We start from the raw sequence: 21,241 nt of genomic DNA on the forward strand, positions 1-21,241 counted from the left end.
TATGCTTATGCATCAACAGGGTGTAGTTACAAGTGGCTTCGAGCACATAGGATTAAGCTTCGAAATGGTCACGATGAGATCTGACATCGATGAGAACATCCAGCCTCTTGTGAAGAAGTTCAGTGATCTGACCCTCAGGAGAAAGGGGCCAACACTGAAGGCAGCCCCACCTAATGGGGACAGCTAAAAAGTCAGACACAAGCAGCAGACAACAACCGCACCGCAAATACATTGTTTTTAGCAATGCTAACCACTGTACATACTGCTTCTGCTTGTCTTTAGATTACAGATAATCCGACTGGAACCGCAGGGGAAGGGGGCTCCTCACTGCTGTCATGTGTTGATTCTGTACTCAGGCATGTTTGCTGATATAAGGATGGACAGGTGTTGTACGCTACCTACCCCACACATCAGGAAGCTGACTGGTACAATTTGACCAGTCTGCAATTACGGAAACGGGGTGCTAATGATTTCTCAATTGGAAAACTCGAGTTTCTCTAAAAGACAGTGGGCATTACAGCGGTGTCAAAGCCCGACTGGATCTGTCAACATGTCCACCTCAAAATTCCACACACGCTCAGGTAAATATTACCATCAAAGTACAGAGTAATTTCAATGCTCTAGGTCCAAAGACAAACTTTTGGTTACATATGGCTTCAAATGTGTTACACTTCTTTTTGCATGGGAGAAGGGCCCTCACCTTCTGACATCCTAAAAAACAACTTCACTGGCCTGGGTTCATCAGTTGACTGTTTTCAAAGGACAACTGGACATCAGACCACTCACTTGGTCTTCCAGACCCTCAATATTGTCTGTCCCTCATCTCCCTACCTCTTTGACTTCGGATAACATGACATACTTTACGTAAGGAAAGTCTCAGTCCTCTGTGATCATGCCTTGCTGTCAAACAGCTCTAAAACAAGCCACATTCATTTCTCCTCTGCTGTTCCCGTCCCTACAGGACAGCATTCCTCCATGGCAATGATTCATACGTATCTCTGCTGCCTTTGCTCTGTGGGGCAGGTTGTTCCATGACCGTTGCCTCCTCTCCAGGAAACAGCTCAACCGAACAGAATCGGAGATAGCGATCTTTACTCTGATTGTGATGATCACCTTAACTCGGTGGTGCCTCCACTGCCGGGTTTCATTTTGCCCGTACCAGGACTAGTAGTGGGAGCACAGAAAATGTCAGGAAAGTTGCCTTGTATTTTATCAAAGCAGCTAGTGCTACAGCAACAGTTTATACTATATTAATATCAAAATAAGCCAATTTCCAAAAGGAGTATTACAAAACACAGCTTCTGTAGATTATTTGTTGTTAAAAGAACATGCCAGATGTCAAAAATTTCTGGGTCTGTGCTGTTTCAACATTACTGATAACTCTCATCTGACACAAAAAGAAATTGATAAAATATGGGAAAAAAAAAAGAAATGAATAATACAAAAGTATCATCTGAATTACGGCATTTAAGAGGATCCTGGTTAGCGTGGCTTCTCCCATCTGTGACACCTGTCCTGACTGTCCTTTTGTGTCTGTTACTCAGACCATGCATGCTATCCTGTCTTGCTAAAAGGATTCAGCACAACATAAAACAAGTTCAGAGTCACCTTGCTATGCAGCATTAAGGCTCATCGAGTCAAGAAAAAAATCCATTGCAAAAAGATCCTGTTCACAAAAATAAAAAGGGGGAACTGTTAGGGTTTTTTACTGCTATGTAGTATAGTTTAGAATTGTGCTTGCTTATAGATTGTAAATCAGTAACAAGTTTCAAGGATTTTGATGATGTGGGGCTGCCCCACGCCTGACCCTTCCAAGTCCTAGACACGGGACAGTGGATACAGAACGCTGCCACCACAGACAACCTGGTGCAAGGGTACCTGGGGCCTCTCTCCTTGTGAACGGCATCTGTGGGACAGGCCACCTCTTGTTCACCCAACGACCCGGCATCCCCAGCCTCAGATTCTTGCTTAGAGAACTGTAGTAGTTTTGTTTACACCTTGCTTCTTTCGCACAAGTTTAATAAGTTTCAAACTGTTGGCCGAGTTTCGATGCTATTGTATCTGCATACGTGGTACATTACTGATTAAACCAGTGCTGCTCAATAAAAATGAAGGGCAAGAGGCATTCGGGACTCCTGAACTGTCATGCCAAGAGCCCCTGATCCCTGCTTCTCCTCTCTCTACTCTGTTTCTTGTAGCTCCTTCAGCGCCCACTGCTCTGCCCTTCGGCTGCCCCACAGTCGCCGACTGGCCCATGACATGAATGGACAGAGAGCAGGATGCCAGGATGCCCACCTCGCTCTTTCCAGAAAGCCTCATTAGTGACCCACAATCCCATCCATCCCCCGATGTCATGTGGGTGCCACCAGCCGACATCCAACCCAACCTGGGATGGGAGGGTTGATCCCACCCTCGCGGCTAATCACAAACACCCTTAAGCTGTGAGCCACCTGCCACGTTTTAACCAGCCCAGACCAGAAGAGAGGGTGCAGTGACGGAGCCTATGGGAAGCACTCCGAGGATCCTGGGCTCCAGACACCTTGTGCGGGCCGGCAAGCTTTGCTCCGTGGCCTGCGGCCCGAAGCCCAGATCATGCTGACCACACAAATGCTCTCTTCCTCTCCTTTCCATTGCTCTAACAAAATACCCGAGACCAGGCAATTTATAAAAAATACTAAGTTTACGTGGCTCATGGTTCTGGAAGCTGGGCAGTCCAAGATGGCGCTGGCATCTGCTCAGCACCTGATGAGGACCCGGCACAGGGACCCCACGGTGAGACAGCAAGTGCACCAGCTCCGGTCTCCCTTCTTTTTCTTGGACAGCACCTCGTGCAGCACCACCCTCCCATGACCTCACCTACTCTTGTGCCCTCCCAAAGGCTCCCACCCACAAAGAGCATTAACAAAGGCATCTGGGGATGAAGTTTCCAATGTGGAACTCTTGGGAGGCACAGACAAACCATCCACAGCAAACGGTCACTTGTGCTCACTTGAGCATCTGGTCACCCACGGCCAAGGAGCGCAGGGTGCACTGGGGGAAATGCCTGGCTCCAGCCTGGCTTCCCTGGCAGACTGCATGACACTGCATCGTCACAGGAGCCAAGTGCCGAACTCCCCCACAACCACCTGCCTCTAACTAGCCGAAATGTCTACACAAGCCAGGACGTCAACACAATTCACATTTTCCCCTTTCTGGGGAGTCTGAGCTGAAATGCCAGGGTAACGGAAAGGCTGACATGCAAAGTCACAAATAACTACATTCTCCACGGAGCACTTCAGTTAAAAAGCAAATGATAAACTCGCTACGAGCAAGTGCGCCAAGGAATTTCATGTCTTTTCACAGCTACAGCTCTGAAAAGGTCGCTTCCTGAAAACCAGCATCTTCCCCACAAAGAGAAATAATAAAGCCATAATATTGAATACTTACACGTCCTTAGCTGCTCCTGCAGGGCCTAGGAGGAAAAAAAATGGGACAGTATTAGTGTGACAATATTGTTACAAAGAATTAAGCCTAATACCTACCTAATATTCTCGAAGAGACAAGTTGAGAATATGGGTGGTTGGTGGGTTCTTGTTTGTTTAAGATTGCCTTATTTATTTGAAAGGCACAGTGGCAAAGAAGTGGGAGACAGAGAGAGAGATAAAGAGAGAAAGAGAGAGAGAGAGAGAGAAAATCTTCACTCCCCAAATGGCCACACAGCCAGATCTGAGGCAGGCTGGAACCAGGAGCCTGAAGTTCCTTCCATCCAGGTCTCTCAACGTGGACGGCAGGGGCCAAAGTACTTGGATCATTCTCTGCTGCTTTCCCAGACCCATTAGCAGGGAGCTGGATCAGAAGCAGAGCAGCCAGGACTCAAACCAGTGCTCAAATGGGACGCTGGCACTGCAGGTACTTAACCCACTATGCTGCCACACTGGCCCCTAGGATACAGCCTTTAAAAACTTCATTTCAGCCGGCGCCACGGCTCACTAGGCTAATCCTCCGCCTTGCGGCGCCAGCACACTGGGTTCTAGTCCCAGTCGGGGCGCCAGATTCTGTCCCGGTTGCCCCTCTCCCAGACCAGCTCTCTGCTGTGGCCCGGGAGTGCAGTGGAGGATGCCCCAAGTGCTTGGGCCCTACACCCCATGGGATACCAGGAGAAGCACCTGGCTCCTGCCATCCTATCAGTGCAGTGCGCCGGCCGCAGCGCACTAGCCGCGGCGGCCATTGGAGGGTGAACCAATGGCAAAGGAAGACCTTTCTCTCTGTCTCTCTCTCTCACTGTCCACTCTGCCTGTCAAAATAAATAAATAAATAAATAAAAATTTAAAAAATAATAAAATAAAAACTTCATTTCAAAAAACAGATAAGGAGGGGGGCAAGAAAATCACAAAACTCAAACCTGAAGTTTCAAACCTTGGAATTCACCTCACTCACTTTTAACAATTCATGCCGATGACAAGGGCCTGACTCTGAAGGGGATGTGACTGATGGCTCACGCCAATCTCGCATTTCACTAATAAGGAAACCAACAGACTTTGAGAAATACTCTCTTTCCTAAGCCACGGCCTTCTAAGTGGGTGTCTATACAGCACCGCTGCAGGCCACACCGTGTGCTCATCACAAAGGGATGGCAGAGTCACAGGACACACGTAGCTGATGGGCCACAGGAAGCGACAAGTCTCACAGGCACCAATCCAGCTGCAAAAGGAGCCCCGGGCACTTCCAGCTGCTCCCCATGGCTCCTGAACCTCTCTGCCTCCGCCCCCAGAGCCAGCCCGTCTCCTTAGACCCTACTTCCATCACTGCCCACAGATTCTCTGCCCACAAGATCCCATTCCAGGCTTCCTCCACCCAATACCCTCCTCCTGGAGACCAAGAACTTGGTTCCAACTCTACATGGCACTAACGACCTTTAACTGCTTCAAACCTCACCTCCCTCTTGAGTCAAATGAGGATAAATTTATTCACTTGCTAAAAGGCTTTGTGAAGATTGTAGAAGATGGTTTGCATAAGCACTTTTAGCACAAAGAAGGACACATAAAACCAGCACGCTAACCTGTCATTATTATCAGTCGCAATTAACTTCATATCTCAACTTCCCCATCCACCTAATGGAAACGAAAATAACCTCTGCCTAAGACACCAAGATGTGAAAATAAAGGAAAATGGGCACAGAGTGAGTGAGTTCCCAGGAAAAGCTATGGCCAAAGTGGCAAGAACTAGGCCCCTGGGGCTGGCATGGTGCAGGTGAGTTAAGCTACGACTTCCAAAGCCAGCGTCTCTTACTGGAGTGCTTGTTCAAGTCCCTGCTATTCCACTTCTGACCCAGCTTCCTGCTATCGTGCCTGGGAGGCAACAGAGGATGGCCCAAGTGCTTGTGTCCCTGCTATGCACAGGAGAGACCTGGCTTCTGGCTCCTGGCTTTAGCCTAGCCCAGACTTGGCTGTTGCAGTCATCTGGGAATTGAAGCAGTAGATGAAGATCAATCTCCCCCTCCCCCTCTCCCTCTCATTCTCCCTTTCCAATAAATTAATAAATCTGTAACAACAAAAAAGAACTATACCCCTGATATTAATTTGGGATCTGCACTTTAAAAGCTAATCATAGCCACCGCCGTGGCTCACTAGGCTAATCCTCTGCCTGCAGCAACAGCACCCCGGGTTCTAGTCCCGGTCGGGGCGCCAGATTCTGTCCCAATTGCTCCTCTTCCAGTCCAGCTCTCTGCTGTGGCCCGAGAGTTCAGTGGAGAATGGCCCAGGTCCTTGAGCTCTGCATCCACATGGGAAACCAGGAGGAAGCACCTGGCTCCTGGCTTCAGATCGGCACAGCCCACCGGCCGCAACACACCAGCCATAGCGCCCACTTGGGGGGGTGAACCAATGGAAAAAGGAAGACCTTTCTCCCTGTCTCTCTCTCTCTCTCTGTCTAACTCTGCCTGTCAAAAAAAAAAAAGCTAATCATAAAGATCCATAATTAGGGGCCAGAGCTGTGACGCAGCGGGTTAAAGCCCTGGCCTGAAGTGCTGGCATCCCATATGGGTGCCAGTTCTAGTCCCGGATGCTCCACTTCTGATCCAGCTCTCTGCTATGGCCTGGGAAAGCAGTAGAAGATGGCCCAAGTCCTTGGGCCCCTGCACCCACGTGGGAGACCCAGAAGAAGCTCCTGGCTCCTGGCTTCGGATTGGTGCAGCTCCAGCCATTGCGGCCATCTGGAGAGTGAACATCGGATGGAAGACCTCTCTCTCTGTCTCTACCTCTCTCTGTAACTCTGTCTTTCAAATAAATAAAATAAATCTTTAAAAAAAAAAAACCCATAATTTAAAGCTAATCATGAAGATCTGTCATTAAAAGCTGACCATTAAGATCCTTTCAAACAATTCTTTCAGAGCTGTCCCTGAACTCTGTCATAAACTGAGTCCCCTTCTTCTGAGTGACATTTCTGCCCCACATTACAATTTTGCACACACCTATATGCTGCTTTGGAATCCAAGATCATTAAACCAAGAAATCCTAACATTAAAAAAAAAAAAAAAAACTTAACATAAGAAAAACTGCCAACAGTGGAGTGTTTTGATAGGAAAAAAATAAGCCAAAGATTAGTGCCACCATAAACTCATGAAAATGAGCATGTTATTTCAAAGTCAAAGCAAGTATGAGATTCTAGAAGGCATTCTAGACAAAAAATAATATTTCTTTGATTTTCATAGGAAAAGATGGGAAGTGCTGGGGGGTTGGGGGGGTGTGGTGTGGTGTGGGAAACTGCTCCTGCAAGAATGACCCAGGGAAGGAGACAGAGACTCTAACGTGGACGGCGAGATCTCCATGTTCAAACCCGGAGAGGCTGCTCCGAGAGGACGGCCAGCAGCCAGTCTCCGCTTCGACTCAGGGATGGCAGCTGCGGCTGGGGTCTGTCTGTCTGCCAGCCCCTCTCAACCCCTGCGCACTGCAGCACGTGGTAAGTGAGGACACACTGGGCCCCGCAGGGCAGCTAAGCAGGAAAGTGCGGTCCCCGGTGTGAAATGAGTTGGTAAATGGCAGTGTGCCATGCAGTCGGCACTGCCTTAATCAGCTTTCCGCACACCGGCCACTCCACCTTGATTGCACCAGGCCAGCCCCATCAGCAAGGGCTCTCCCTGCTGCGCTGGCCATTGAACATCTTATTTTTATATAAAAACGCAGTGCCCTAATACCAGCTGAACCTCTAAGCAGCCTTGAAGTTTGTGTGAATTACATGGAGATGGAGCTGTGAAATATTTATTTCAAATAATTACTCATGTTCCAGCTACACAGAACCTTTAGCAGTATTTTCTTACGTTCTGACTCTGTCCCCCTCCTGAACGGCTGCAGAAGAGACCCTTCTGTATGGGCCTCCTCCGGCTGCTGTAACAAATCAGCAACAACTGGGTGACTTCACACAGCGGCAAGAAGACGCTTCTCTTGCTGAGGCCAGAAGCAAGCAACCAAGGCAGCAGCACTGCCTGGCTCCCCCTAGAGGCCGTGGAGGAAGATTGCAGCCCTCGGCTCTCCCGGCGTCCGCAGGCGGTGAGCGTCACCTTGGCCAATCTGTGTCTCTGTCCCCCTCTTCTCTTCTGAGGACACAGAGAGGACTGAGGGCCCGCCCGTGTGTGAGCTCCTGATGGCAACATCCGGCACTTCACCGCGTTTGCAAAGCCTCTCCTATCCCAATCAGGTCACACTCACACTCCATGGATTAGGGCACACACGTGGGTTTTCGGGCCTGCGACTCAATCCACCTCAGCCTTCTTACCCCTCTCCTGCCCTTCCTCACAAAAAGAAACCCTCTTTCGAGAAGAAATATAAAACATTAGTATTCGGAAGGAGACAAAATGAACATATCATACCTCCCAAAAACACAAAACTATACTCCTAGTGAGTGAGCAAGCAAGCCAGCAGCAACATACTGCATCAGATGAGCAATTTTAAGCAGACAGACATGAGCACGCGCCAAAATGTCCAGGAAAAGGGGAATTAAAAGGTAAGTTTAGAGGGGCCGACGTCACAGCACGGTGCGTGAACCTGCCACTCGGGACACCTGCAACGGGTACCAGACTTCCAGCTCGAGTGCCAGCCACTCCACGTCCAATCCAACTTGCTGCAGGTGATGGCTTCGGTGTGCGGGCCCCTGCCAGCAGTGTGAGGGACCCAGACGGAATTCCAGGCTACCGCTCAGAACCAGGGTTCACCTCTCAGCCCCAGCTCGTCTCCCAAGAGGCAACAGTGAGCCTGTACCAAGTTCAGGCTCCTGGCTCGAGCCTTGGCCCAGTCCCAGCTATTAAGAACATTTGGGAGTAAACCAGTAAATGGGAGATCATTCTTTGCCTACCTGTCTGTCTCACTCACAATTTTTAAAGAAAATAAATTTTTAGAAGCTGGCATTGCAGCACAGTGAATTAAACTGTGCCGCCTGCAACGCTGGCATCCCCTATGGGCACCAGCTGCTCCCAGCTGCTGCATTTCTGATCCAGCTCCTGCTAATGTGCCCGAGAGAGCAGAGGAAGATGGCCCAAGTACTTGGGCCCTTGCACCCATGTGTGGAAGACCTGGATAGAGTTCCAGGTTTCTGGCTTCAGGTATTGTGGCTATCTAGGAAGTAAATCAGAGGATAGAAAATATCTCTTTCTCTCTCTGTGTAGCTCTGACTTTCAAATAAATAAATAAATCTTTAAAGAAAAAATTTTAAAGGTAAGTTTATTTCGGTGCAAAAGTTTTCGGGGGTGGGTGCTGCAGCAGAGTGGAGCAAGGTGCCACACCAGCATCCCATCACCACAGTGCCCATTCAAGCCCCGGGAACTCTGGCTCCCTAAGAATGCCGCCCGGGAGGCAGCAGATGATGGCTCAAGGATTTTGGACCCTGCCATCCATGTGTGGAGCCAGGGTGGAGTTCTGGGCTCCCGGCTGCATCCTGGCCCACCCCGGGCTCTTGCAGGCATTTGGGGAGTGAACCAGTGAGTGGAAGATACCTCCTTCTGTCTCTCTCTCTCTGTGTCATTCCTTCTTTGAAGTAAATGAAAAGCAAAAAAGCTTTTAATTTAAAGTAATTTTAAGTCTATACATAAGATTTTTTTTTCATAATATACATGTCTCATGAACTTTTTGAAGACGCCCCCAGTATAATATCTTGATTCCTACAGATGCTCCTTTGAGATTTAACCAACCTGTTATATAAGAAGACTAAGTCACACTACCCATTAAAAATCTTCACTATTGCTGGGGCCGGCGTTGTGGTATGGCAGGTAGAGGTGCTGCCTGCAGCGCCAGCATCCCATATGGGCTCCGGTTCAGGTCCCAGCTGAATCACTTCCAATCCAGTTCTCTGCTATAGCCTGGGAAAGCAGTGAAGGATGACCCAAGTGCTTGGGCCCCTGAACCCACGTGGGGGACCAGGATGAGGCTCCTAGCTCCTGGCTTCAGCCTGGCCCAGCTCTAGGAAGAGAACCAGCAGATGGAAGATCTCTCTTTCTGTGTCTCTCCCTCTCTCTAACTCTGCCTGTCAAATAAACATAAATAAAATTTTTAAAAATAAGATGATGTACGTGAAGAACTTATGGGGCCAGCACAGTGCTGCTCTGGGTGAAGCCACTGCCTGTGACACCAGCATCCCATTTGAGCGCCGGTTCAAGCCCTGGCTGCTCCACTCGACCCCGCTCGCTGCTAATGCACCTGGAAAAGCAGCGGAAGACGGCCCAAGTACCTGGGCCCTGCAGCCATGTGGGAGTTCTAGGCTCCTGGCTCTGGCCTGGCACTGCCCCAGCTGTTGTGGCCATTTGAGGACTGAATCAGTGGATAGAAGATCTCTTCTCTCTTTGTCTCCCCCTCTCTGTTACCCTGCCTTTTAAATAAATAAATCTTTTTTTTAAAAAAGCATTTATAAAATACTAAAGATTCACAAATCTCTCCTCTTTCAGCATAAATGATTAGAAACAAAATGACTACAGCTCTTCTGGCAATCAATAAAAACATGCTTTGTTCTGTAAGAGAAAACGTCCCTCTCAGAGCTATATAAATCTTACCAAAAAAAAAAGAAAGAAAAAGAGACAAAACTGTTTAATTCTGAAGCTTGCTAGGGCTCTTCCGACACATAAAAGTCCTAAAACTGTCATAGTCTCAGCACAGCCAAAGAAGTGGAACAACAGCTCTTTAGCTCATCCAAAGTCAGGTTTATTTTTAAGAAGCCAATAGAAAGTTTAGATTCCAGAGTGGGCATGTAGCCCAGCAGTTGAGACACCGGCATTCCACACTGGGGTACCTGGGCTAGGGTCCAGCTCCAGCTCCAGCAGGTGCAGACCCTAGGAGACAGTGGTGATGGAGAAGTATCTGGGTTCCTGACACTCTCGTGGGAGACCTGGACTGAGCTCCCAGCTCCCAGCTTCTGCCCCTGCCCAGCCTGACTACTACTGGTGGACAGGAACTCTCTCTCTTTCTCTGACTTGCAAATAAAAATAGATTTTTAAAAGAACAGATTCATAAGTAATTTCTTCAAATAATGGAGGAAAAAAATTAGGTCAATGTGTTCCAGAAATACAAAATTATGTCAATGAATACAGAAGCTCTGGCCGAAAACATTTGTTTACAGGTTGTCCCTGTTGAGTAGTGATACTTTAGGAGAAAATAAAATAAAGTCAGCCATAAAGAAATGTAGATACAAAGGGTCTTCAAGTTAATGGAAAATGCATATTAAGAAAAAACTATGCATGTATTCCAAAAACTTTTTTTGCACCAACGTCTGTTTTTTATAGGATTATTTGCTGATTTGAAAGGCAGGGTGACAGAGAGATTTTTCCACCTGCTGGTTCACTCCCCAAGTGGCCGCAACACTTGGGGGCTGGTGTGGGGGAGGTCAGGAGTTGGGAAGTCCACCCTGGTCTCCCACATGGGTGGCAGAGGTCCAGGGACAAGGGCCATCACCTGCTGCCTTCTCAGGTGCATAAATAGGGAAGTGGATTGGAAGTGGAGCAGCCGGGACTCCAACAGGCATTATGACATAGGAAGCGGGCATCACAGGCAGTGGTTTAACTCACTGCGCCACAACGCCAGTCCCCCAAAATCATTTTTCAATTCCGCTTTTCACAAACTTTTTGAAGCCTTCTCACATAAGGCATTGGTACTGCCAGAACAGGATGTCTATATTGAGCTGTGAGTGGCTCATGGCAAAAATGAATAATTTTCTTAGGACACCTTGAAGAGTAACGCCCAGGGTTGCAATGTGAATTCTGGGAATTGGAGCTGAGGAGTGACCACAGAATTTCTTGATTCTGTCGCCCCAGTGACAACTGCCCAGGCAGGTATAACTCTGCATCTCTTCCTTCGGCGTCTACACCGCGAACCCCACACTTCCAAGGGCAAGCTGATCACCTGCCCCCTCCGACCTTACCTTTGGCCTGAGTAGCGCCGACTCTCCAGTATGCAGGCTCCCTCCTTCCCATCACCCCGCAACCCAGGGGAACTGCTAAGCCAGGCAAGACGCCTTCGTGCCCGGAAACGCGCCAAGCCCACTGCTGGCTCTCAGACTTGACACGGCACTAAAAGTGCCCTCCCACCATTTTCTGCTTATCCGAACCTTCCCTGTTCTTCAAAGCCCGACCCAGGTCTGCCTCCCCCTAGCAGGCTTCCAGGACTGCTTGAAGTCTTACAAAAGGGTTTCAAAACAAGCTCACAGAATAGGCTTCTTATCCTTTCAGTCCATTTTCGCTGGAATTGTTGAAGCCCTCTGGTCATTCATTCTCTCGATTGCTACATCAGTCACAGTGTGCCCACATAATTTAAAACTTAATTTTTTTTTTAAAGACTGATTGACTTGAAAGGCAGATAGGGGGGTGGGGACACAGAGCTTCTATCTGCTGGTTCACTCCCCAAATGCTCATCATAGCCAGGATTTAATTTTCTATCAAAAAATCCCCTGACAATGCGGGGGTGGGTCCAGAAGCAGTGAAGAAGGCTGATGGGCTTGTCAGTAGGCCTACCCCCTTGGGGGGGGGGGGGGCAAAGAAACAAGACATTAACAAATCAGCTCTCCAGCAAAGGTACCCCAAACAGCAAACGGGAGAGGGAGGGGCTGGCGTGTTTAAGGAAGGGAAGGAATAGCAGGGAGCTTCCGGCTCTTAGCTAAGTAGAGGTGATGAGTTCTCTCTTGTAGGACTTCCCCCCAAGTCTGCTGACCGAATCCCATCACTTCAACACTACGCAGTCCTTTACAGCTGTACATTAAGCTTGGACCAACAGGGCTGCAGCAAAAGAGAAGGCAATTATCTCGCTAATTGAGGACAAGGAAATAACTGATCTAAATAATTGAACCCAAAAGGATTATATTAATTCCCTGAGGACACTGATAAACCAGGATAAATCATTATTAAGCACCTCCTCCACAGACTATTATATAAATAGCAGAGCTATTAGAGACACATCCTTCCAAAAAAAAAAAGAGAGAGAGAGATTTATATATTGGTCTGAAAGGCAGAGGGACAGAGCGAGATAGAGACAGAGAAACAGAAAGAGAGCCCTCAGACTAGCTGGTTCACGCCTCAAAAGGCCACAGCAGCCAGGTCTGGGCCGGGCTGAAGCCAGGAGCCAGGCACTGGCCTGGCGGTAGGGACGCCACCTGGGACACCTGCATTTCACACCGCTGTGTTCGGGCTGGAGCCCTGTGTCCACTCCAGGTTCCAGCTTCCTGCTCATGCACACCTGGGAGGCAGCTCAAGGACACGGGTCCCTGCCACCGGCGTCAGAGACCGGGACTGCTTTCCCGGCTCTTGGCCTCACCCTGGCCCAGCCCCAGCTGTTGTGGACTCTGGGGAGTAACCCAGCAGATCTGAGATGTCTGTGTGCCTCTATCTTGCTCTCTGCCTCTCAATTTAAAAAAAAAAAAAAAAAAAAAAGTGATGGTCAGAGAGTTGCCAAACTTCGGGCAAAAAAACTACACCTAAGCAAAGTAACCAAATATCGTGAGGCGACACAACTTCTGAAATCATTGCTTCTGCAAAAAATGTCCACAGCCTTAGGCTGCACTGGAAGCGGTTGCTGGAGACACCTGGAGCTATCCAGACTTGGAAGCCCCCTCCTGCCTTAGGTTACAAAGTCTTAAACTGTCACACTCACATGTCACCCCATGAAAGGGGCTGGCTGAGCTGCTGCAGGTGAGCAGGTGCGCTCATCTCTGCCCAGGTAGGGGACGGTCCAGGAAGAGCAAGGGGGACACGGCATTCGGCTGCAGGTGCGGAGGGACACTCCCTGCCTTAATCAATGCGACACTTTAAAATAGATCATTTACTCCAGGTATTTTTTTCTATACTTTAGGGTTTAGACTTTGGACTCTGCAAAGATAAAATAAACCGAATCCTCGTGAAACGGAAAATACAAGAAGCCCTTCTACTATGTTTCTAAGATGGGAAAAATCAAGTTCCTATGGAGACAGCGATTTGACATTAAAACATTAAACCTAGGGGCCAGCTCTGTGGCACTGTAGGTTAAGCAGCTTCCCATACGCCCTCCAATGCCCTTGCAAGGCACGCATCTCACGTCGGAGTGCACGTTCAAGCTCTGGCTGCTTTGCTTCCAGTCCAGCTCCCTGCTACCACACCTGGGAAAACAGCGCAAGTTGGCACAGGTACTTGGACCCCTGCCACCCAGACCAGGGAGGCTAGGACGGAGCTTCAAGGTCCTGGCTTCAGCTTGGCAGTCTTTTAGGAAGTGAACCAGCTGATCGAAGACTTCTCTATCTCACTCTGCCTTTCAAATAAATAATTTTTTTAAAAAAAAGATGAAAATGGAGAGCCCTTCTTCACTTAAACAAGTCCTAACAATCCCATCTAAGCTGCAGCTCACCTCCTCCAGAAAGGCTGCTCTGATTAAGCTGTACTAGGCACATTTTCCTGTGCACTTTGATAGTCAAGGTGTAATCTACTACAGACTGCTGCACAATCATACCCAAATGCTTAATCCTTCCACCCAGACCATCAGCCTCTCACTGGATTTCATTCTTCAGCCACCATATTGGCCACCCCCAGCCTTGCCCCCTAAAAGTTCCCAGTAGAGTGCTCTGCACATGGGGTGAACCTCGTAGAAGCCTGCAGGGGCCAGCATTGTGGTACCGCAGGCAAGCACCGGCATCCCACATGGGCTGCTCCACTTCCGATCCAGCTCCCTGCTAATGCACCTGGGAAAGAAATCTAGGGGAGGGGCACATCTACCCTGAGTTACCAAGTTACCCATCTATTACCCGCTGTTCCTTACGGCCACTGAGCGCCCTGCTGCACATCCCCATGGGACACAGGACACCACATTCACTCAAGTACACGACGGCACAGCCATCTGTCACACTGACCAAGTTCACCAGACAAAAGCCAAGAAAGGCAGTCGCCCAGGAAGCTCAGACAAAGGGCAAACACCGGACTCAACGGAGGGAGCCCCACAAGGCTTGGAACGGTTTCAAGTGTGAGGACATCACTTTCTCGTAGAAAAATATTCGAGGAAAGCCACTTCGTCCTCAACAGGGTAATCATTTTTTGACTCCTCTATGGTAATTACAGTTTACAGAGTGCCTTCCCACACGAGCTAATTTCTGAGCTTCACATAAGCCCTCAGATGTCCAATTATCCCCATTATATAGATGAAGGGAGCGCAGCTCAGAAAAGCAAAGTGCACCGCCCACGGTCCCGCGATCGGCAAAGCCTCACTCCCCGGCTGCCACAGCCAGCAGCCTTCGACCGCTTCACCACGACACCTTTTCAACCTCTCCTACTTTTTATTTTTTTCCTGAAAAGTTCAGTGTAGCTGCATGATTCCTGGAGCACTTCAGAAGTTGTACACTCAAAGTGCTCGGAGGACAAGGACAACACTGTTTTTTTTTTTTTTTTTTAATACTTTTCATATCGCTTGGCTTCAGTCCAAGCTTATAACTTGGATGACAGCTTACTTAATGCAGATACCAAAGTTCACAGGTGAAACAGATTTCCGCAGGGCTGCCTTGCTGTTTATTTTTCTCAACCCCACATCTCTCACACGGATGCATTTCCTTTGAAACTAGACTCATTCCTACCACCAGCCTACAGAAAACAGCAAAAGAACAATGACCCAACCCCAAAGCCAGCCAGCAGGAGGGAAAGCAGGGAGCTCTCTCAAGGCGACTTCTCAAAGACCCAGGGCAGACCCAGCATCTCAGCAAGGCAACAGCACCCTGCTCCACGAATTCTTTGCTGGCCGCTGCTGCGGTTTCCACTCACTATCTTGCGCTGACCTGAACCTCAAGTGATTTTTACCACGGAGCCAGCCTTAAGAGGAGCAAGAACCAAAAGCGAGGACGTGGGTTTCCCTCACTGTAACTAAACCTCCCTAAAAAAAAAAAAAAAAAAAGTCTAGCAAATATTAGTAAGGAGCTCCAATTTTCTTTTTGCCAATCACACGCCTCCCACCCCCAAACCTGACACACAGCTCCTTAATAGATAAAAATGTGAATGCAGGAAACTGAGCTCCACTTGAAACGTGTTAAGATTTTTTTTTTTTTTAAATGTTCTGGAGCTTTTTAGGGTAGGGTGCACACACAGGGCCCGGCACACCCAGACAATCCTGAAAGCAGGCTGTGGCCCGGACCCGGTTCCAGCCCCGGGAAGACAGACACCCTGCCCCTACCCCCACCGGCTCAAGGCTTGTACCAGGCTGTTCCCCAGCAAACCTCTGCCCAGCACAGGGGCAGAAAATTCATTCCACACGGTAGAGGTTCCAGGAACGAGATAAACTCTCCGTATGAATCACTTCCTGCGTTCATTCGCCTTCTCCTCTTTTGGAAACCGAATGCCCCACGTGCGTGCGCGGGCCACGGATGATGGTCAAAGAGAAAAAAAAAACCTGGGCCCATTCACATGCAACGGGAACATCAAAACCAACGAACCAACGGAGTTTTTAAGCCGCATCCTTCTCCCGGAGCCTAGGCTGGAGCAAGTGACAGAGCCAAGGTCACGGAGACATTGCAGGCGCATCCGCCGGCCGGGGCGGCGCGGGGCACCCGACGGGGCTCCACGGGAGCGGGCAGGCGCCGCTGCTCCAGGACACCAAAGGGGGCCCGCGGATGTCCCCCAAAACGTCAAAACGGACACAGGCCGCCCCAAGTACGTCCGGCACGGCGGGCCGAGTCTTGGGGTCTCCGCATCCGGAGCCCGGCTGGCTCCGGGGAATCCAAAAACCATGCCAATCAACACGACGCAGCGTGGCAGAAAGAAGTTTCCAAACGTGTTTCTAATGAAAAAAAAAAATTTTTTTTTTTTCCACAGCCGCACCTCACGCAGCCACACACGGAAAGCGCGGAGCAGCCCCCGCGGGTCTGAGCCATCCACACCCGCACCGACGCGCGCCCGGAGCCCGGGCTGCAGTCCCCGGCCCCCGCCCCCAGGAAAGTCCCGACTCGCTCCGCCGCACTTTTCCACGGTCCCGCGTGTCGGGGCCAGGGCCGGGGGCCGAGGGTGCGGACCCCGCAGCCCCACCGCGCGCCCGCCCCCGCGCCAGGGGACCGACCTGCGGGACGCGCCCGCCCCCCCCGGCCGGAGCCCCCGCCGCGGGCGCTCACCTCGGCCCGCGCTCGCGCTGCTGGCGGTGGAGTTCCCGCAGCCCATCGCACCGCCGGCCCGGGAAGCAGCGCTCCGGAGCTCACGGCCGCAGGTCCCGGGGGCGGAGACCGAGACGCAGGGCGGCGCGCGGGGGGAAGCGGGAGGCCGGCGGGGGGCGCGCGGGGGGCGCGCGGGGGACGCCCCTCCCGCCGCCGGGGGGCGCGGCGAGCTGAGCGGAAACCTCCCGGCGCCCCGGGTCGCGGCCCCGCTCGGGGGACCCCCGCGGGACCCACCCGTCACCGCGGCAACCGCGGCGTCGGCCAATCCGCAGCCTTCTGCGCGCTCCTCGCCCGGGCATTGGTCGTCGTTAAGAGGGGGCGGGAGTTTGAAGTGGGTTTGGGGGCGAGGGCGTGGCCGGCGGGGGCGGGGCGGAGGATGCTCACCTGCGCCCCTTCTGCCCCCTCGGCTTTTTTCTTTTCTTCCTCCCGCTTCTGTTCCCTGCCCAGCTGTGTGAGGAGAGGACCTGAGCGGCGAGGGGCTCCGCGGTGACCGCGATGGAAGACCGTTGCGTCCGGGTCTGAAGCCAGAATCTCTGTTTCCCCATCCGCACGGCCTAGCACGAGACCTGAGTTCTTCCCCAGGTTGGTCAAATCAACCAACTCTGCCTGAAAAATGCCTGTCAGCGCGATGTCTACACCCTAGGGCTCAGAACCTCGGCTCAGGTTTCATGGCAGAACTGTGAGCTGTCAGCCTGAGGGTTGGTGGACTTGAGGAAAGTTCCAGAACCTGTTCGTGGCGACATCCCAGCTACCTCGCACGCAGAGAATGCTGATATTAAGTACCCTTAAATATTAATATGAAGTACCCTTAAATCTGTTAGATACGAATTCCTGGAAGGCAAGGACTATCAGATGTTCCAGTCTCCTCCTGCCTGGCAAAACAGACTCCTTAAATGCTTGGTGAGGCGGATTGGAGCCAGGAATTAAAGCTCCATCTCAAACTCACTTAATATTTACAGACAGCCTGGCCCGTGCCAAGTTCTTTGTTAAGTTCCGGGGATACAAACATGTGGGAGACAGTCTCCCCAGGCAGACACATTATAAACAAATTAATTATGGTCTAACAAGGATGTTAACCGAGAACTACAGGGTGTCGTGGGAGCCCAGACAACCCTGGCCTACTGGTTAAAGGACGTTCCTGGAGCCATGCACTTGTGTTTGGAGACAAACTTGAGCCGCACCAAGGCGCTGGAGAACTTTTGAACGTGACTTCCGAGGAGACTGTGAGAGGGAGCACTCCATACCGTTCAGAATACAAAACGTCCACGGTGCTCCATCTGAAAGTTAGATCTGCCTGACCAGGTGGGGAGGTGATCACTAATCCTTGGACAAATGGGGCGTTCCCAGTTGACTTCTAAAGTGCTGCTTCTCTACCTTGGCCTCCACTAAAGATCCAGAATTGGGGGAGGGGAGGCTATGGAACAGCCAAAAGAAATCTTCAGGCGGGCGCTGTGGTGGAGCAGGTGAAGCTGCCACGTGGGATGCCCGCATTCCATGTCAGAGTGAATGCCTGGGCTTGAGTCCCTCCTCTGCTTCCTGATAGTGTGCTTGGGGGATCACAGCGGGTGAGTCAAGTCCTTGGGTCCCTAGCACCCACATGGGAGACCTGGACAGAGTTCTGGGCTTTGGCCTTTCTCAGCCCCAGTTGCTGCAGGCATTTTGGAGAGCGAATCAACAGTGGAAGAATCTCTGTCTGTGTGTCTGTCTGTCTGTCTCCCTTTCTCTCTGTCACTCTGCCTTTCAAATAAATAAAGCTTTTTTTAAGAAACAAATATTCCTGCTTGTTTCTGTGCCATCTGGTGCTGGACTCCAACCCTAGGACATTTGGGGACAACATCCAGAACCCAGCGCCACACTCCCAGCTGGCCCTTGGCTGTTGAGCCTGGCTGCACAGAACACATCACACAAGGCAAGCCCATATCTGATGAAGTGAGAGAAAAACAAGGCCACTCAAAAATCTAGTCTAAGTAGTGATAAAAATAACGCCACTCTGCAGACCACAAAAGCACCAACCCTTTCCTATCCTGGCTAAGATGATGGCTGGTGACAATGTTGCTGGCCGGTTCATTATCAGTTCCACTCCCTGCCTTACAGATGAGATTTATCAGGAAAACCCATCGAGGGACCACTGTGTGGCACAGTGGGTTAAGCTGCTGCCTGTGATACCAGCATCCCACATGAGAACACCTGTTTGAACCCTGGGTGCTGGTACATCTGAGAAGGCAGTGGAAGATGCCCGAGTACTTGGGCTCCTGCCACACGTGTGAGATCCAAATGGAGTTCCTGACTGCTGGTGTAGCCCTGGCCATTATGGCCACTTGGGGAGTGAACCAGGGGGTGTAAGATTCTCTCTCTTTCTCTCTCTCACTCTCCCCCCTCCCCGCTTCCTCTCTCTCCCTCTCTTTGTAACTCTGCCTTTCAAATAAATTAATCTTAAAAAAAAAAAGTCCATGATGGACATGACAAAGGTACCCCATTTCCTGCCTTTGAAGACAGCCGTGGAGAGCTGACAGCAAACAATATGCGGGTAAAGGCAACATCCGGCTTTGCGGGGCATCATGGGCTCTGCGCTGCTGGGTGCTGGCAGTTAGGAAGGTGAGAGGTTTACTGTGGGTCATGCCTGTGAGATACAGGGGGAGGGCTCTGAGTAGGTGGGGAAACCCTTCAGACTGCACTGCGGGTCTGACAGCCAGCCAGGTGAACAAGGGAGAGCTGGGAGAAGCCGTGCAGAGTGTGGCACAGCTCCTCTCATTGCGTTTCAGCTCCTGCTGCTTTTCATTCCCCTCCTACCACAGGGCCTTTGCACAAGCTGTTCCCTCTGCCTGACCGGTCCTTCCTTCTCCTTGTCTCGTTAATTCCTGCTGAGCCTTCCGCTTTTCCTCACAGTTAATGTCTTCAGAGAAGCCTTTGACCCACCTCATGCAAGGTTACATTTCCCTAACACAGAGCTGCTTGGTTCTCAAAGCAGTTGCCGCTGTTGCACCTTTATGTTTGAATATGACTCTGAAAGGAACATCTGTTTCTGCCACCAGACGAGCTGTTCAGTGGGGCAGAGACCAGACCTGGTTTTGCTTCATCTTTTTCCATCACCTTTCTCAGCGGGTGGGCCAAAGCAGAGAGAAGAGGAACTCAATAAGTCAAGCTGATCCCCACCTGCCACGTGACCCACCTCCAGCTCCAAACCAATAAGGAGCAAGGGGCCTCCAGACCTGAGCAGCAAGACACCCTAAGGCTCTATTAGGGACTTCCCCAACAACCCTTGCACCCTGTCCAAAATAGGCGATCGATGTGCGACCTTCCTGGAGGTGGCAGCAGTGAGAGACATCACCATTTTAAGCCTGTCCTTGGCAAAACAAACCAGCCAACGGTGCCTGATCAGAACCGAACCGGAGCTGGATGCACACCAGTGTGCGCTGTGGTGAAGGGCAACCTCCATGCCTCCCCGTATGATAACAAACCCTGCCCAGCTCCGCTCACTGAACGGATCAGCAGTGTCTCTTCCTGCTGTGCCTCCTGCCTTGTGTTGGAGCACAACTCCCCCAACAAGCCTTGTCTGGGTTGCATGCTGCTGCCTTGTCAATTTCCATAAGGAGGGACTCAAAGAACCTGGGGTTGGATCAGCAAGGGCTTGGAAATGTGTGTGAGCATCCAGCCAAGCTCGGGAAGGCCAGAGAAGGAGACAGGCAAAGCAACCACCCACCCACCCAACATACAAATGTGGGGGAGAGTGGGTGGGCATAAGTGTAGTGAAGCTATGCAGCCACACGTCAGGCTGAGATGAGAAAGCAGGTGGAGAAGCCCTTGCTGGTGATGGTGACATTGAAGGTGAGGCTTGAGGGGCGAAAGGAGCTAGATCCACACTCCTTAAAGCTTCGTGACTTTGCCTTTCCATCAAATATGGTCACCTCGGGGTGCCAGGACTCAGGGCTTGGAGCCAAGGCACGGGTGGAACTCCAAGAGTGCAAAAAAATTGTGTGCAGCAAAAATTCCCTAGGGTTTTGGAGCAGGAAGGGGGGTATCTCAGGAAATGTGATCGGGTACTCTGTCTACACTGCCATCGGGTGTAGCCAGGGTGCAACCCCGTTTGAGAGGCCACACAATGGCTCCTCTACGTCTTCCCCAGGCAGGCGCTGAATTCGTTTTTTGAACACAGTTGGCTAAGAGGGAGGGAGTGGGGCCAGGACCAAAATAGATGTGTGATCTCAGGCTGGTAAAGCACCCTTTTCCCCACCAATCAATATCGCCATTCCTACCCATCCAATGTGACCACAGGTTTTTTTTAGTTGATGTAAAATTCACATCATGTCAGTTAATCATTGTAAAGTGCACGATTCCAGGGCATTTCGTACGTGGGCAGGGCTGTGCAGCCCTCGCCAATATCTAGTTCCAAAACATTTTCACTGCCCGACAAGGAACCTTGGCCCCATTAAGCCACCGTCTTAATGACCGTCTCCTCACCAGCACCTGTTCCCCTGCTTTCTGTCAATATGGATTTCTCTATTATGGCTATTTCATATAAATGGGCATGCCATTTCATTTTAAATCCGGGGTTATTCTGTTGTATTTTTACATGATCAAAGCTCGTACATAGGTACTTCCAAAAGTTCATAGAAAATGGAACTAAAAGATAAGTTTATTTTGGTGCAAA

General features: G+C 50.6%; 1 protein-coding gene across 1 annotated transcript in view; it reads right to left on the reverse strand.

The window, feature by feature from the left end:
- C10H12orf75 (chromosome 10 C12orf75 homolog) overlaps nucleotides 1-16,630 on the reverse strand; it is a 45,749-nt gene extending 29,119 nt beyond the window's left edge. Inside the window, exons 1-2 of the mRNA XM_062201986.1 lie at nucleotides 16,555-16,630; nucleotides 3,427-3,451 (exon numbers count right to left, since the gene is read on the reverse strand). Of these exons, the coding sequence (XP_062057970.1) occupies nucleotides 3,427-3,451; nucleotides 16,555-16,600 (71 nt within the window). The 5' untranslated portion in view covers nucleotides 16,601-16,630. The remainder of the gene's footprint in view (nucleotides 1-3,426; nucleotides 3,452-16,554) is intronic.
- Between the last annotated feature and the right edge of the window lie 4,611 nt (nucleotides 16,631-21,241).

This window comes from Lepus europaeus, chromosome 10, assembly GCF_033115175.1.
Source record: "Lepus europaeus isolate LE1 chromosome 10, mLepTim1.pri, whole genome shotgun sequence".
In the NCBI taxonomy this organism is placed as follows: domain Eukaryota; kingdom Metazoa; phylum Chordata; class Mammalia; order Lagomorpha; family Leporidae; genus Lepus; species Lepus europaeus.